The 16,773-nt window shown below is 44.2% G+C and overlaps 1 protein-coding gene across 1 annotated transcript; it reads left to right on the forward strand.

Moving 5' to 3' along the window:
• Nucleotides 1–623: 623 nt before the first annotated feature.
• LOC136516560 (probable beta-1,4-xylosyltransferase GT43A) lies at nucleotides 624–6,741 on the forward strand. The gene is made up of 3 exons (XM_066509984.1): nucleotides 624–1,488; nucleotides 4,451–4,736; nucleotides 6,082–6,741. Exons 1-3 carry the CDS (start codon nucleotides 767–769, stop codon nucleotides 6,196–6,198), a joined length of 1,125 nt encoding a protein of 374 aa, XP_066366081.1. The 5' UTR covers nucleotides 624–766; the 3' UTR covers nucleotides 6,199–6,741.
• The last annotated feature ends 10,032 nt before the right edge of the window (nucleotides 6,742–16,773 follow it).

Genomic DNA, 16,773 nt, shown 5'->3' on the forward strand with positions numbered 1-16,773 from the left:
CACCATTTCATTTCGTTGCATTGGATGATTGGAAGCAAAGCATGCATGCCTCCTGCCCAAGCCATACCACACATCTCGTGCATGTAGGAGTACGTCGTACGCCAAAATCCGGACAAGCAAGCGTATGCTGGAGCAGCATCGCTATCAGCCAATTCTTTCCAGCTATATTTCACTGTCCAGTCACTCGAGAGTCTGGAGTGACGCGGAACCACACCTCACCTTGTTCACCTGTAGCCGTTGGTTGAGAAAGGCAAGTCGCACCGCACTCCACTTCACCCGGCTCCCGCCAGCCCTCTCCCTCAATCCTCACCAACCACCCTCCCCTTCCCAATTTCACCTCGCTCGCCAAGTCGCCAGTTCACCACCACCTTCACTTCGCACCGGGCCACCGGCCGTATTCATTCCTCTTCCACCTCCCTCCTCGCCCTACGGCTGCAGCATCTTCCCCTCACCCTATCGCCCCGCGTCTCTCCCTCAAGATACTCCTTGGTCTCACCATTCCATTCCCCCGGCCGTACGCGCATTCCCTGCTAGCTCCTCCTCCCATCTCGGCTACCGCAGCAGCACGGCCATGATCTTGAGTTCTTGGCATTGATGGCGTTCTGGTAGCGAGCCTTCTTTAACCCACATTAACAATAACTGCGTGCCCCCACCTCTCCTCTCCTCTCGCCCTGCAGCCCGAGCTGAGGTGAGCTGATTCGGCGGGCTCTGCTCCACATCCACCCGCCTTCGCCCAATCCTGATCCAGAACCCTGTCGGCGCGGCCATGGGCACGGGCGCGCTCGCGGTGGCGGCGCCGGCGCCGGACCGGGCCAACAAGCAGCGCCGGGCCGGCGGCGCCCACCTGTGGAAGAAGGCGCTGCTCCACTTCTCCCTCTGCTTCGTCATGGGCTTCTTCACGGGCTTCGCGCCCTCCTCCTCCTCCTCCTGGAAGGCCGCCACCACCCACCCGCCGCACCGCCCCGGGGACCGCCTCGCCGCCTCCCGCGTCGCCGTCGACGCGCGCGCCACCCTCCTGCCGTCGCCGCCCGCGGCCGCCGGCGACGCGCTCTCCGCCGCCGCCTCCGCCGGCGGCGGCGCCACGGTGGACGTGGGCGACGACGACGAGGGCGACGCCGGCCAGCGCCGGCTCCTGATCGTGGTCACCACCACGCGGTCGGGCCCCGGGGAGCGCCGGCGCCGCCGTGGCGAGCTGCTGCGGCTGGCCCACACGCTCCGCCTCGTGCGCCCGCCCGTCGTCTGGGTCATCGTCGAGCCCGCCGCCGACGCGCCCGCCACCGCCGAGGTGCTCCGCGGCACCGGCGTCATGTACAGGCACCTCGCCTTCAAGCCCGAGGAAAATTTCACCACCGCCGACGCCGAGGCGCACGCGCAGCGGAACGCCGCGCTCGCGCACGTCGAGAAGCACCGGCTCGCCGGCGTCCTCCACTTCGCCGACGCCGCCGGCGTCTACGACGTCGGATTCTTCGACCAGATCCGACAGATCGAGTCAGTGCCCCCTCTTCCTTCGATTTCATGTCATGCTTGCTTTTAATTGATGAATGAATGATGCTCTGATTGATTCATTCATCTTCCTACTTGCTCCATTAAAATCATTCTACTAAGATGCAGCATAATTAGAATGTGTCAAAGATTGGAGCTTTGCATGTCCCCCTTCTTCAATTTGACATCTAATTCATCTCCATTTCCAGCATGCATCCTGTTCTTCCAGAATGTATGTTGCTTGAATCTGCATCACAATGCCTAAAATTGCAATTCCAGCTCATAAATTTCATTTCGGATCTTTTTTTATGCCCACCTACTAGGACTACGACTAGGGTTCCTCATAACTAATCACCGCTTCTTAATTTTGGAGTACCAGTAATTTATTTTATTTACTCGTCTAAATAAATGGTTTAGTAGCCGTATAGTTTGGTACATAGATAAATTATTGAAAGCATAAGCTGTCATTAGTGGGGGAATAAGGGTGGGACAATGCGTGTCTCGCCTGTACTACTTCTTAATTCTCTTATGATGAAAAGAGAGAGAGAGAGAGAGAGAAAGGGGGCACTGTAGATGCTTAGAGAACTTTAACTATTCTCTCTCCATTTCTCTGATGCGAGGAGTCAATTATTGGATCTAGCTTACCACTTTTCTGAGTCCCTTTCGCCCCAACAAACAAGGCTTCTTTTTCAGACTTAATCTTTCGCTTTTGCTCGCCCCCAACGGACCAATGTGTTCATGCCAACCACTCCAATTAGTTTAATTAAGATTTTAAGCACGTCTCATGAGCAAAGCCATAATTATTTTATGTGGTAGTGGTAGCACTGCTGTTAGTCACTGACAAATGGGCCTGTAACAGTGTCGGTGGCACCTAACGAAATGGAAAGTAAGTGGAAACACGGCATCCTTGAATTGACTCCCGAGATGTTGTTACTCCTAAAATGGGGAAGCAATATGCTGGGGAAAAATAGACACAAAAGATAGCAGGTGGGGAAAAAATAGTAACCGTAATGCCATTATGCCATGGCCATTGAAACTGATTGAACTAAATGGAGAAGGTCCTAGTCCTGTCCACACCATTAACTGCTCCCTCAAACCCCATGAATGTCAATCTGATATACACCACAGAAAGTTGCCCACTTTTATTTGGTGCAGTTTTCCTATAATGGTGCACACAGCACACCTGTGATTTAGATCTGCTGGAGCCCATAAAGAAACTTTTTTTTGTTGCAAAATGATGGTATGAATCTTCATTTTTGTGCAGACCACCAGTTGTCCTTGGAGATTTTTCTCATGAGGAGTTTGAAAATCTTGCAAAGATGAGATTTCACATTTTCATTTTACCAACATTTGATGTTGGTTATTGGGTTTTTTACTTGCATGATCATGAATTTCCAGCAGAGTATGAAATCCAATGTTTTCACCTGAGTATGAAACTAGTAGCATCTGAAGCTTGTTGTTTAGTTCTCGCTCTCTCTCTCCACTTGATCCTAACATGTGACCACCCCTTTAACCTTTGTTTATCCATCCGAAACAATGTTAGCGGATGCTGTTAAAAGATATATGCTTATGGATATAAAGCAATCTACATTTCAAAAAAAAAAAATACATAACACAAATCTTACTCAGCATCAATTCTGAAACTTTTTGCTTCTCAACCGAAAACATCCCTGAAACATTTGACTTACCTTTCGCATTCACTTTTCGGATGGTAGCATTCTAACATTGATGATGAGTGTTTGGGTTCCCAAAGAGAGGGAATCACACCTTGGTTCAGTACAATGGTACTAGTAGATCACTACTACAGCAGTACCCATGCCATGTGAGAGCACAGTGGCAATGTTCCCTGGAAGAACAGTCTTTTTCGCTGAGGGGAACTTGATGGGATAAAAGCAGCCCTCTTTTCCTCAAGCAAGGTTGCATCTGGCCACCAAAACATCTGCACTTGTTTTTCTAGTTTGCCTTCTGTTTTTTTTTTTTTTGTATCCCTTTTAGTTTTTACAGTCCTCGAGATGCGTGCACTCTGCACTCGTGGCCCCTGATACTTTTTGTGGGATTCCAGCATAATAATACAACAGAACTAGGAGCATCTATTATTCCTTGCCGCACATATGGGCCTAGCATGCCTGTCCTAGAACTTACCAGCTACCAGAAACAAACGAGTGCAGGTGCACAATATAGTGACACTGTAAGTGCAGTTTACTAAATGACGGGGTTTGACCATGGTTAATGCCTCTTGTGTCAGGTTGAGATTCTGCATTGGATTCTTTTAAGCCTAGGAGGCTGAAATATGGTTACGGTTTACCTTAATGTTTAAATAAGCTCGTGTGTTTACTATGCCTAGTTGTGTTTGACTGCACATTGGGAACACGTGTGCTTACTTTTGCATTGCTCGTCAACCATTGCATCATCCCATGGTTTGTTTGATCTGTATTGGTCAAGGCTATTCAAACTTTGGAATTGGTAATGAAACAAATTAAGCATCGGCATGTGCAGCCGTGTAGGCAAGTGGAGGGTGTAGCTGTATTGTATAGTCCATGACTCCATGTCCATATATCGGGAGGCAGTTACATGAAATAATTCGGTCTATTCCTTGTATCAAGTGATTTGGATGAGTGGTCCAAAGTATAGTAGGCAGCATGTGGAAGACATGTCAATGGAGCTATCCCCTCCATAATATCTTCTTTTGAGTTGAGGAAATCAGATGTCTCTGTTATTTTTCTTCAAATTAAACTCATTTGGCTGATGTCTGCTTAGTGCTGGTGGAGTCTCATCCTAGTCAAGGTTTGGTGGCACAATGCTTTTTAGTTCCATAATTCTTCTGATCCAATCAAGATGAGATACATAGATCACAGGCATAGTTCACTCTTGCACCACATATGTTTTGGTGCATGTTGCATAGTTCTTGTTGAATTTCATCTCAGATCTGGCGCCTTTAGAAGTTCTTTCTAATGTTTCAAATGCGCAGGGCGTTTGGCACATGGCCTGTGGCAACAATGTCGGCAGGCGAGAAGAAAGTGGTAGTGGAAGGTCCGCTATGCAGTGCCTCAAAGGTCGTCGGTTGGTTCTCGAGAGACTTTAACGATGGGACCACCCGTTCAGTGGCGTATAACGCAGAAGTTGACTTGAATCCTGCTGGTGCTGCTGGTACACGAGCCCACACGATTGACGTCTCAGGTTTCGCGTTCAACAGTTCAATTTTGTGGGATCCTGAGCGGTGGGGACGGCCAACGTCTTTACCAGATACTTCACAGGTTAGTCCACCCCCCGCCTTCTGCATGTTAATAACCAAGCAAGTCTAATCCAATTAAATTTTGTTTTATCGTGATACAAAGTACTTAGCAGGCTATGATATGTGATTGACTCAGTGAAAAGACTGGTTCTGAGATAGCATTTTTTTTAAACAATATCAGCATTTTTTGGCTGTCCATTTCTTGATCATCTCATCATCATATAAAAATTGCAAACAGGCAGTGTACAATAAAGGATCTGTTTGACCGTTGGAATTGTGGAGTGCATGCCTAGCCTAAATATGAAATGTTAAGCCATTGACATTAGTAATTTTGAAGTGTTATTTCAAGGAATGGTTTCATACTCTATGAATTGTTTTCCTTCTGTTATTTGAAAAATGAAAGTCATCAGTTTCTAATACAACAGTGTTTGCGATATGGGCTGGCATATGTGGTGATTGCTGTGCATTGTAAGGTCCTGTAAAGTTTTTATTCTCTTGATAAAAAACATGGTAAGCACGATCTCAAGAAATTAAAGGGTAAGTGGTTGGGACAGACTGGATGCTGACTTCGTCAATAGTTTAAGTCAAGCATGGGCACTCATGTTCCTTCCGAACAAGATACGGTTATACTAGATAAATCATCTGAATTCAATTCACGATTTTTTTTATCTAGAATAACCATAGTACAGCATTACTCATTTTTAACAGAATGGATATATTACCGAGCATCCAGTGCCTTCTACAGATTCTTGTCCTCTCTACATGGACCTTACCTGATATTGTTGGACTGTCCCTGTTACACAAATTATCAACTTAGATTCGTGGATTGATGTAACAACCTAGCGTTACACAAATGCCAAATCCCCCTTCAATGGGACAGATGGCACCCCTATCACTTTCATCCACTCTATAAAATTTCTGGTTCTGATTTTGTTTATATCACCTGCCAACCTACTTGACCAATCCATGAGGTACAGCCACTAATGATACTGAAAGTGGGATGTGCCACTAAACCATGATACTGATTGCTGATTGAAATGAGATAATCAAGCAATATGATACTTTCCCAATATGACAAGCAATCCCGTACAAACCAATTCGTGAAAGGAACCTGTAGATGCAGCCATGCAGGCATTCAAACCATCTGAAGCTCCATTCTGAACTATGAGCCGATACTGATAACATTCGATTTCTCTTCTACTTGTCATGTGCAAGCAATAAGCTATCAACAGTTAGTTGATGGGGACTGAGTCCCATGTTGGTTACCTAGCATTCCTACACCCGCCTGCCAATGTTACTCTTCCATCAGGTCACCTGAATTTCTACTCCCAACTGAACATGATATGTTATTACTGATGTGACTGCAGGACTCCATCAAGTTTGTGCAAGAAGTGGTACTTGAAGACCGAGCTAAGCTGAAGGGGATCCCCTCTGATTGCTCCCAGCTCATGGTGTGGCAGTATAGCATGCCCAGCTCACAATAGAGGGCAGTCAAGAGGATGTACAAGAGCTGTCGCAGCCTCGCAGGAAGGGGAAGAACTGCGGGGATTGGACCTGAGTCGATGTAAATGTGGTGGGCAATAACAAAAAGGAAAGGAAGAAGGTTGATTACTAAGGGTTCTTTTTTTTCACATTCTCCTTTTGGGTTCCCTTTTTCTCTTTCTCTCAGTTTTGGTTTTCAAGTTTGGGGGCCATGAATGATGAACTGCCCATGGGAGAAGTTCGCCCCCCAAGCGGGAAAATATGTGATAGTATTTATTCAGATTCATTTGTGATTCTTTAGCTTGGTCCTCTTGTGTTTGCGAGGCGGTGGCGGTGCCGCCTAGCGAATGCCCCTCTTGTGGGTTGCAATAATACCATATGTGTAGGAAGGATTGAACTTGGTGGAGAAAATGGCAGTGGCATGAGGAATGAAGAAGTTTACTGTGGTGTGGCATGGATTCCAGCAAGCCAGCAATTACCATCTCAAGAACAAAAAATCATGTGCGAAAAGAAAAGAAAATAATAAAGACTCTGATTTGCTCTCATGTCTTGTTGTCATCTATAGAAAGTTAGAAACTACTGTCTAATATTTCCTTTTGGGACAGTTTTTACCCCGTATTTGCTTTGAGGATGTTTGTGGTTGTTGAAAGGGAAGGAAAAACAGGTATACTTTGGGCTCCCTGCAGTTATGTCACTGACAGGTGAGCCTGATTGCAATCATGCCCTGTGAGTGACACAAGTGCAAGGAACCGAAGTCAGAGGAGCTCTCATCCGAAAAGGGAAACATGGGTTTCCCAACGGTCTGTGCCTCTGTGAGGAGCTGGTAAAGCAAAACATGGGCAAACCCAGGGGACCATTTGGGGTAATAAAAGTAAAAAACTCGGCTTGCAAAATCTGGGCACATGAATGATGAGATCCAGTGCTGCGACAACCAGATGGATCCGGTTGTCCAGTCTGAGGCCATGTTTAGTTTCCTCATTTTTCAGAATTTGGCACTATGCAAAAAGAAGATTTCCCATCACATCAAATTTGTGGTACATGCATGGAGTACTAAATGTTGACGAAATCAAAAACTAATTGCACAGTTTGGTTGTACTCTACGAGACGAACGTTTTGAGCCTAATTAGTCAACGATTGGACAATTATTACCAAATAAAAACAAAACACTACAGTGCATGAACAGTGCCGCCGAATCCGACGGCGGCGAATCGGCCTCCAACTAAACACGGCCTGAGACGCTGAGAGGAGGCGGCATATCCACAGGTACGCTGCCGCCGCCGGCGGCGTCGTTATCCCCTGCCTCGGGATTCGCACTCGCCGTGCAGTTGTGACCACAAGGAAATTAGGGGTGCGGCCCATTTGCACATCTATGCGGGCCCAAATAAAAGGTCTTTGAGAGCCTCTTTGGGGCTTGTTAACGTTACCGCCCCAAGGCCCCCAACCCAACCTAAGCTGGACCGTGAAGCCCAGCACACCATAGGTTGGTTTGTCGTCTCCCTTCTCGTCAACTGCACGAAGATTGTTTCAGAAAAGGGAAAAAAAACTGCGCGAACATCCTGTCGCTTCATTCTTCGACGCAGTCGTTATTTGTATTGAGGATTTGTAAAATATTTTTTCTTAACTCAGACAAAACTACGCAATTTGCTGTCATATTGGTTTGCCTAGATAGGAAATTGTATAGTGTTATGCGCATAATTGGTTCTTGCAGAAGTGGTCAACCTGTATACCAGAGTGTAAATATATATGTTTAGTTATTAACTACATAAGGCTTGTTCAAGTTATCCTAGCTCTACTATGGGTGAACATAATAATACCCATCCCATTATCACCCCCGCTCCAGGTAGCAAATCTCAATTGTTCATTGTCCATCCTCACCTCCTTCTCTCCCTCGCAACTCCTCTTTCTCCGACGGCCTTCCTGTGCAGGTGCAGCATGCATGGCCTCCTGGCACACAATGAATAGGGGGGTGTCGTCCCCGAGAACATGAATAATGGGGCATTGATGAAGTCGTCGGGCGGTAGCATAGCCCAGTAGACGTCAACAATCACTAAAGGAGATGAGGGCGAAGTGCTTTAGGATGAAGAGAGCGGATCCTCCTAGGCGGTGTGGGTCTCGATCGAGGAAAGTGGCGTTGGCGTGCGACTAGAGTGGGGAAAGAGGACAGGGAAGAGATGGTCATGGAGGAAGAGGACCTCAAAGACAGTGAGTGCCATGAGAGACCATGAGGGATGGTGCAGGTGGCGCCGACGGAGAGGAAGCCCGAGATGGCAGCAATGAACTTGGGATTCTGATGGGCCCAGAGGCCAAGGAGCGGCGCGACGGAGTGGAGGAAGCGACTGACAACGAAGGAGGACCCGTGGGCGACGGGCGTGCTAAAGCGAGTGGGTGGGGCGGCGGAGTGGAGGAAAGAGGCAGCAACACTGCGTGAACCAAGCCTTAATTCGCGCGAGGAGGGCATGGCCGCGACAACAGGACGTCGAGCGGTGACCCTATCGACAGAGTGAAAGGGAGGCCTGTAGAGCGCATGCAGCAAGTGGGTTACTAGGCTACATAGCGCCGATAATCAAATAAGGTCCAAATTGGACAGTGGAACGTGAAAAAAGGGTTGCATATGCAACCAATTGGACCCTATATTTGATATGAACGAGAAATATAGCACGATACTTTTAAAATGTCTTTTACACTATATAAGAACTTAATTGTTTTGGAAACTAGAAACGAAATACGAAATGGTTCTCGGATCCCGCTCCCGCTGCTAGGATGAGCGTTGCCTTGCATAAATATCTGTTGCATGCAGAGCTCCAAGTTCCAGGACGAGGAATTTACGCCACTCTCGTGAGTGATCGACATTCGACCCATCACCGGATACATATGATACATCGACGTCGTCGTCGGCGTACCACAGTGTTTCGGTCGTGAACCCGAGCCACAGCGGCCGGCAAGCAACGCGTGCAAGTGCGAGCAATGCTCTTTATATTCTTGTTTGGTTGGAGGATTGTGCAAAGTATTCCAACTAGTGTCAATTTTTTTCAACTTTATCTAAATTTATAGGAAAATACATCGACACCTACTACAGTTCGATTGGTTTTGTACTTTTTGTTGGACTCTTCGCGAAATATGTTTTAACAGTGCATTTATTTGACCTTGTACTTGTTAATATATCTTTTGAAAAATCTAGTCAGATAAAATAAGAAAATTTTGACTTAAAATAAAATTAAGATCAATTATAATAGTTTATATTATAATGGTGAGAGGAGCGTATGCCTTACGTCTGGAGGGCAAAAGCAAAGAAAACAGAGAGGTGGGGGCAAATAACTAAAAGGGAGCTGTGTAGCTAACCAGCTTTTAGCAAAGGTGAAAACAGACATCCTACCTACACGTACACCTTCTCAGGAGTCAAGATAAGTAGGTCAATGTTATCATTACACCGCTTGCTAATCTTCTATAGCAAAAGTTACAATCTTGGCTCAGCAGCGTCTTGGCAACAGCTCCTAAGGGCATGTACAACCCAGACAGGGTCCATCTCTAAACGCCTCGAATATATCGTATAGATAGATATAAAGACATGTCATACAACCCACAGACAGAGATCCGTCTCTAAGCTATTTAATGATTTGCATGTAGCTAGGATCAACTATAAATAAATTTTTACATAACATTATGTGGCTATTTGATAGAAAATGTATCAAGGATAAATAAGAGCAACATGATTACAATATTTTTTAAAAGCATCAATATATAATTATATTACATATAGTTGCAACGTCTTTTGTCTAATTTCTTTTGTTTTCATAGTGTTGCCATATACTTTGCCGACCCTATACTTTGCACAAATCCTATCCAACTTGGCTCCATCTATCAGTTTCAGGCCGACTCAGATAGCCTGAACTTGCAAGGAGACTACCCTGTGAGTAACAACTTGTTGAATAAATCGGTGGTGAGAACTGAGAAATTAACCAAAAAAAGTTTGGTTGGTTTCATCATATAGCATATATTGTATTTTAGATGCATTCTTCACCGAAAAAATCAGCATGTATTTTAGATGCTTGAATGGACATTTCAACAAACACCTAAACTACATGTCGTAGCAAGCTCGCAACACGAACACGAAGCTCAAAGTATCAGCCACAATCAGAGGCAAATCATGAAAGCAACACCCACAAGCAATCACATCAACACCTGGATGACCAGGGATTCCATGCTGCAAGGGCCAAAGGCGGAGGATGGCCGGCGAGGACGACCTGTGCTTCAACATCTCGCCGGACCCAAACGGCAGGGCAGTATGCAGCAGTAGCTCTTGGAGAGCGCCTATGTCCGATGACTACGGCTGTCAAGCAGCTTCCACGATGAATGGGTCCTACGGCCTTGCCATTCCTCATATCGCAGTCGGTGGCAATGAGCGTAGTGGCGCTTGGCTTGACGCGGCAAGGAGCAACGCGACCGGCATGAGGAGGAGCGGAGCACCATCCCGCGCGCAAACCACAATCCGCGAGTGCCCCGACAACTCGAGAAGATGCGGTCGTACAACGCAGCTCTCTCTGTCGATTGGGCCTCGGAGCACGGGCCTTCGGCGTCGTCTTGTGAGGCGACGGGGAGTCCGTCTCCAAGTGGAACAGAGGAGTTTTTCGCAAAATTACCAACATGGAGACGGGAAAGGGACGACCGTTGCATGTGCCCTAAGTTGTTGGTGTTTTCTTTCGCAGAGAAAAAGGTTCTTGGTATTTTCACATAAGGGGCAATTTTCTTCGTGCAAACTAAAGGCGGCATGGTCTTGAAACGCAAATATTGACAGCCACACGCCCCCCCCCCCCCAAATGTCAACCTAAATACCAAGTCTGCAATTTGGCAAAAGAATGAGGACCGTCTTGTCCATGATCTTGAGACAAAAATATCACAGGTTTGTTTTCTGTTTTTTTTACAAAAGATATACTCTCTCCATCTTAAAATACACATGGATTCATAGCCAGTTTTTTTTCCAAAAAATAAATACATTCCCTTAACTCTCCCCAAAACAGCAAGAACCATTTATTGGCTTACCCTAATTCTGTGGACAAGATTAGGTGGCTAGCTTGTTGCATGCATCAGTTTGTGAGTACAAGGGATTATCGTGTAGTACAAAACAAGTTAGGCTCATATGAAAACAAATCTAAACTCTATCTATTCTACCAAAGAAATCATACATTTGTAGTACTCTAGTACTATTCCACCATAGTCACAGTGGAAGAGGCGCGGATGATGAGACTGGAGAAGAAGTTGAAAGTCGTAAGCCAATAAGCTCACATCCCCATAGTCATGAAGATCAATCGATCCATCACGGGTGTTCGGCCGGTCTATAAGCCATTTGTGTTGATTTGTACGGCTGATTTGTTGGGAGAGAAAAATATTGTACCATGGCTGATAAGCCAGCTTATAATGGCAGCCAAACAGAGCCGTTGTGGCTAGAGTAGAAGCCAACGAGGTTGCTCGAACAAGGTGGTAGTCCTTTGGGTCCATATCAAGGTAGTCGAGCGCAAGGGCGAGTAGCCATGGTCAAGGATGTCATGTGTAGTATAGCCATGATCAGTACAGTCATGGGGTTGCCGAAGTCAAGGTAACTGCAAATGAAGTCATGAGCGCACGAGGAGGTCCCATGAAGACGGTGGCGCATTGGAGAAGGCGTCGTAGATGAAAGCAGTGATGCATCAAGGTAGTCGAGGAAGAAGGTCGAGTCACCATGGATAAAGCGTGTCATGGGTTTGTCAGGCTCGGGAACACGTCACAGACGAAGGCATGCACCTGTGTTGCCAATACCGGACATTGTAGGGAGGGATCCTCAACCATGTATCAATGTTTGAGGGACCAACTAAGAGGGCCGCAACAACAATTGTGGTGACTAGAACGGTGTGATTATTGGAGTAGACGAAGTAGGTGGGAAGAGATGGTGACGTTAACGATAAGGTTGTGCTAGACGAAGTGAGGACGTAAGTCCAAATGATCTAGCACAAAGCCAATAATCAGGGCATTTATAGTGACAGTGTCTAGAGTGGACGACAAAGAACATAACAACTTGATGAAGTCCATACACGCTGGGTGCGTAGAGACGTAGTCGAGGACATAGTTGATGATGGTGAAGATGCAACAGCGAGCATGACCATGGATGGCAATGTTGCAGCACAACAAGGTGATGCCGTAGAAGCCCCATTGCTTAGAGAGGAGGCATGCAGTACTCCGGGGACAAACTCCATGGAATCCTATGAAGCGAAGGTGCATGCAAATAGTTGATCGGACCGATCATGCAACGAGGCAAAGTAGGTTGCGCGCTCTAAGTTGATCTGACTGATTGCACTCGAGGTTGGAAATAGTAACAATAATGTCGAGGGTGGAGTTGGGGTTGCACTAACTTGTACTGCCCAACGCTAGGTTGGGTGCTCGCAACAAAGAGGTGAGGTCAGTAGCTAGAGCACAGGTAATGGTCTAATGGATCACATCAGGGCGGTGCGAATGGTGACGTATGGCAGAGGTCGTGGTAGTGGCGTCACTATCATTGGAGGCCATGAGGTGCTAGCGGTTGACGATGTGTAGACGAAGATGCGTAGAGGCGACATATGCAGACATCTCCTGGAATGTTGCATGTCGTGCCATACCGCACGCTCAGTGATGAATAATCGAGGCTAATGTCATAGTAGAGGCACATGAAGACAATAATAGCGAGCGACACAAACCAATCTTGGATCAGAAAAACTTCAAGAAATGCTAATCAATGATTGGCGGGAGTGAAAATCCCGATAAATGGATCGGGAAAAGACTCGCTGGGGCGGCCAATCAATGTGATCAACGGCATGAGCCCTAGGAATGAATGGCACTGCCCCGATAGATACCCCCATGGGCGATCTCCGTCAACACGAGTGTAGAAACAGAAGCTTATGGACCTATGCCAAAAGATATTTTATAAAGAATCACTCCTCGTTTCGATGCATGTCAATTGAAAACAAAAACAACTTATCTTAATTCATTTCTAGCACAAAATCACTTAATTTCTTCATAAAAGCTTATTCTAGAGATTCATTTTCAACTGCAAAATCAATCTTCATAGAAATTCAAAAGCTGAGGAAGCTTTACTGCTTGCCCTTAGTTAACTTTGGGAACCACACTTTGTGGGGCCTAGCTACAGTGCTCGGGATGAAGAAAAATAACCATATGGTACTCCGTTGCGCACATATGCGACTGTGAAAACTACTCCATAATAATATACAAACAGATTAAAGAAGAACTCGCGTGTTAGGCTGTCGCTTTGCAGCTCGTGACATATTCATTATTTAAACAGCTGATGGGAACACTATGAGTGAGACACTCAATTCTGTGGACTCCTATATATATAATATATATACGCGTCGATCATTAGTGTTTGTTTGCTAACGCTTGACCTCTAGTATCGTGCCGGGTTATTCTAAGCCTTGTACTGCTATTATAACATGACAAAGCATTAGCAACATGTTTGGTTGGCTGGTTCGAATCGTTGTTGGTTTGTAAAGAAATACTACTGGCTGATTTATGTGAGAGAAAAATACTGTTTCGGCTAAAAATTTACGATCGTTTACGACGAGCCATAGCCAAACGAACAGGTTACTATCCCTGTCCACATGCATGCATGCGGTTCTACCATAGCCTTTGACTCTCAGCCATCTTGGCCTTGGTGCCTGTTTACTAGTAAAAAGATCAACGGGCAAAAAGAGACAATTTCAACGCCTTGTGGCTTGGCTTAATGTGCAGTATAATAATACTCCAGGCTCAATTAATAATAGGCATAAAGAGTTGTTATTTTTCTGAACTACTCCCTCCGTCCCTAAACAACTATCGTCATTGGTGTGCGTGTCACAAGTTTGACTCGATTTATAGAAAATACATGCAACATTTGTATCTCGAAATAAATTTAATAAAAAACTAGATTCAAAGATCTTTTCAATGATACTAATTATGTACCATAAATATTAATATTTTTTAATATATATTTAGTAAAAGTTATTTCTTAGAAAACGAAAATGATATATATTTTGAGAGAGAGGGAGTACCTACTATCAATTATTTGTGTGAAATGACAACTGAGAAGTTTTTTGCAGGGAAAGAGATGAGATTTTTGGTTGGTGTAGTGCATGAATCTGCAGTGTTTAATCAATTGAGTGTTGCCAGCGCAAACACGCTTACATCTGGTCCGGAGCCAGGCAACATAAACATGGCAGAGAAATAGAAGCAGGCCCTGATGCTGAGTTGGCATATCATTGAGCGCCTACCACCAAATGATACCTTGCCACTTGGGCACATATATACATAATACATAGGATAAACTCAATCATTACCATTTGTTCTCTTTTATTTGGTATAAAGTATCTCCATTTTACTTGCAGATAGCTAATGACAGAACTTGAAAGATAGCGTACTGCAGAACAGTGGTTGCTGTCCTGCACCGTCGTACCCAATTTATTTGCATGTACGGTACACAAGTAAGGCCTGGTTTCAAAAATTTTCACCCCAAATTATCACATCGAATCTTACGGCACATGCATTGAGTATTAAATATAGACAAAAAAAAAACTAATTGCACAGTTTAGTTGGAAATCACGAGACGAATGTTTTAAGACTAATTAATCCATGATTAGCCATAAGTGCTACAGCACTGGCATGCGCTAATGATGGATTAATTAGGCTTAATAAATTCGTCTCGCAGTTTTCAGGCAGGCTATGTAATTAGTTTTTTTATTAGTATCCGAAAACTCCTTCCGATATCCCCGAAACATTCGATGTGACGTCCAAAAGTTTCCATTTCGCGAACTAAATACAGCCTACGCTATAGTACGATGAGTATATAGTGCATCCGTGGCTGTACCCTACCTCAGTGTTTATGTGATGCGGATTTCAGCTTTATCTGTCACGAGTAATGTCAGAACTAACCAGTCATTACCTCAGTTCGTTACTACACGCTTAACTGGCACGAGTAATGTCAAAACTAACCAGCCATTACCTAGCTGCAAGTTGGCAAAATACGCGGTGCAAACCACGTACTAAGTGAACATATATGAAAATCGATTTTAAAACACATTTTACATGTTTTTTTTTTTGAAATTTGGTGCATCCATAGTGCTCATATGCAAAAATTGAGATGCAAACTCGCTTTTAAAGATTCGTATAAAATTCACAAATTTCAGGTGTACGTGCACTAGAAGACAAAATCCATGCATCTAAAAGTTTTTTTATTATTGTCTGAATTTTTTTTTAGTTTGAGTTTGCATTCCAACTTTTGCATACGAGCACGTATTTGTATGCGCTATGGATATACCAAATTTCCATTTTTTGAACGATCAAAATACGTTTTTTAAATTAGTTTCTATGTTTTTACCTAGCATATGGTTTTCACCCCTATATTTTCTCAAATTGAACTTGATCTGCATTTCCTGTCTCGTTTAGCATGCGTGACTTAGGGTGAAGGGAAAATTCCAACTACGCTGACCAGACCGTGGCATACTTCCAACGGCCATGCAGGTATGCAGATCCATCTGAATGCCAGCCAGATCCTGCAACTGTTTGTTGCATCACTCCATGCTTCAGGCCGAAGGATTGATTCAGTCGTGTCAGTTGTCATCTTCAGATCTTCAGGGTCACGTCTAGCTGGTTCTGTCAAAGTTTGTAAAGCTTTTACTACTCCCTCTGTCAATTCTAGATTTACTAGTGGTTTATTCAGTTTTATAAAAATAGTCAATATTTATGTCTTTAAATAAATTTACTATAAAAATATTTTATAGTAAATCTAATGATACTTATTTGATATAAAAAATTGAGTATTTTTTCATGTAGAGGTGGTCAAAGTTGAAACTATTTAACTCCTCAAAAAGTGAGTATTTTTTTGGATGGAGGGAATAGTAAGAAGAAGTATTATTCCTTAAAAAAAATCTAATTCTAGAATATTGCCAATTCACAGTTGGTTTGAAATGTGGAAAAAAATTTCTATTCCTGTGCTTTTTCTTATGAAATTAAACTAATTCCTTTAAAATTCATGAGCCATTGCTGCGAAATTCCTATGCTCCACACATGCCCTCAACATTTGAAACATGACAAAATATATAAAAAGGTATTGATAGATATCGTATTAAATAAATATAATTAAATTCATCATAAATATGTTTTTTATAATATACTACACATATATTTAGAGTCATTGATAGTTTTTTTGTAAACTTAGTTAACTCTAAGATACCTTAACTTTAACCAGATCTATAATTACATTATTTAGGGATGGATGTAGTACAAAGATTTCATTTTTAAACATACTCGCGGAAACATAAGGGGAGCCCCAAGGATATGACTATGGGCTTGATTGGTTTCGCGGATGAAGTATACTAGCTCGTATCATCGTGCAACGGCAAAGCTGGAGGAGCCTCGCCTGAGCTAGACTCCACTGGGATGTGGATGAATTGTGTATCCCACGAGTCAGTTTTTTTTTAGGGAACTGGAGGGGCTTTCACCCCTACAGGCATTTTTATTTAAAACTTAAAGTCAACATATGGAGAACAGCAGCCAAGCAAAGAACTAAAGAAACAAAGAAAGAA

This window comes from Miscanthus floridulus, chromosome 17 (assembly GCF_019320115.1).
Source record: "Miscanthus floridulus cultivar M001 chromosome 17, ASM1932011v1, whole genome shotgun sequence".
Lineage (NCBI taxonomy): Eukaryota > Viridiplantae > Streptophyta > Magnoliopsida > Poales > Poaceae > Miscanthus > Miscanthus floridulus.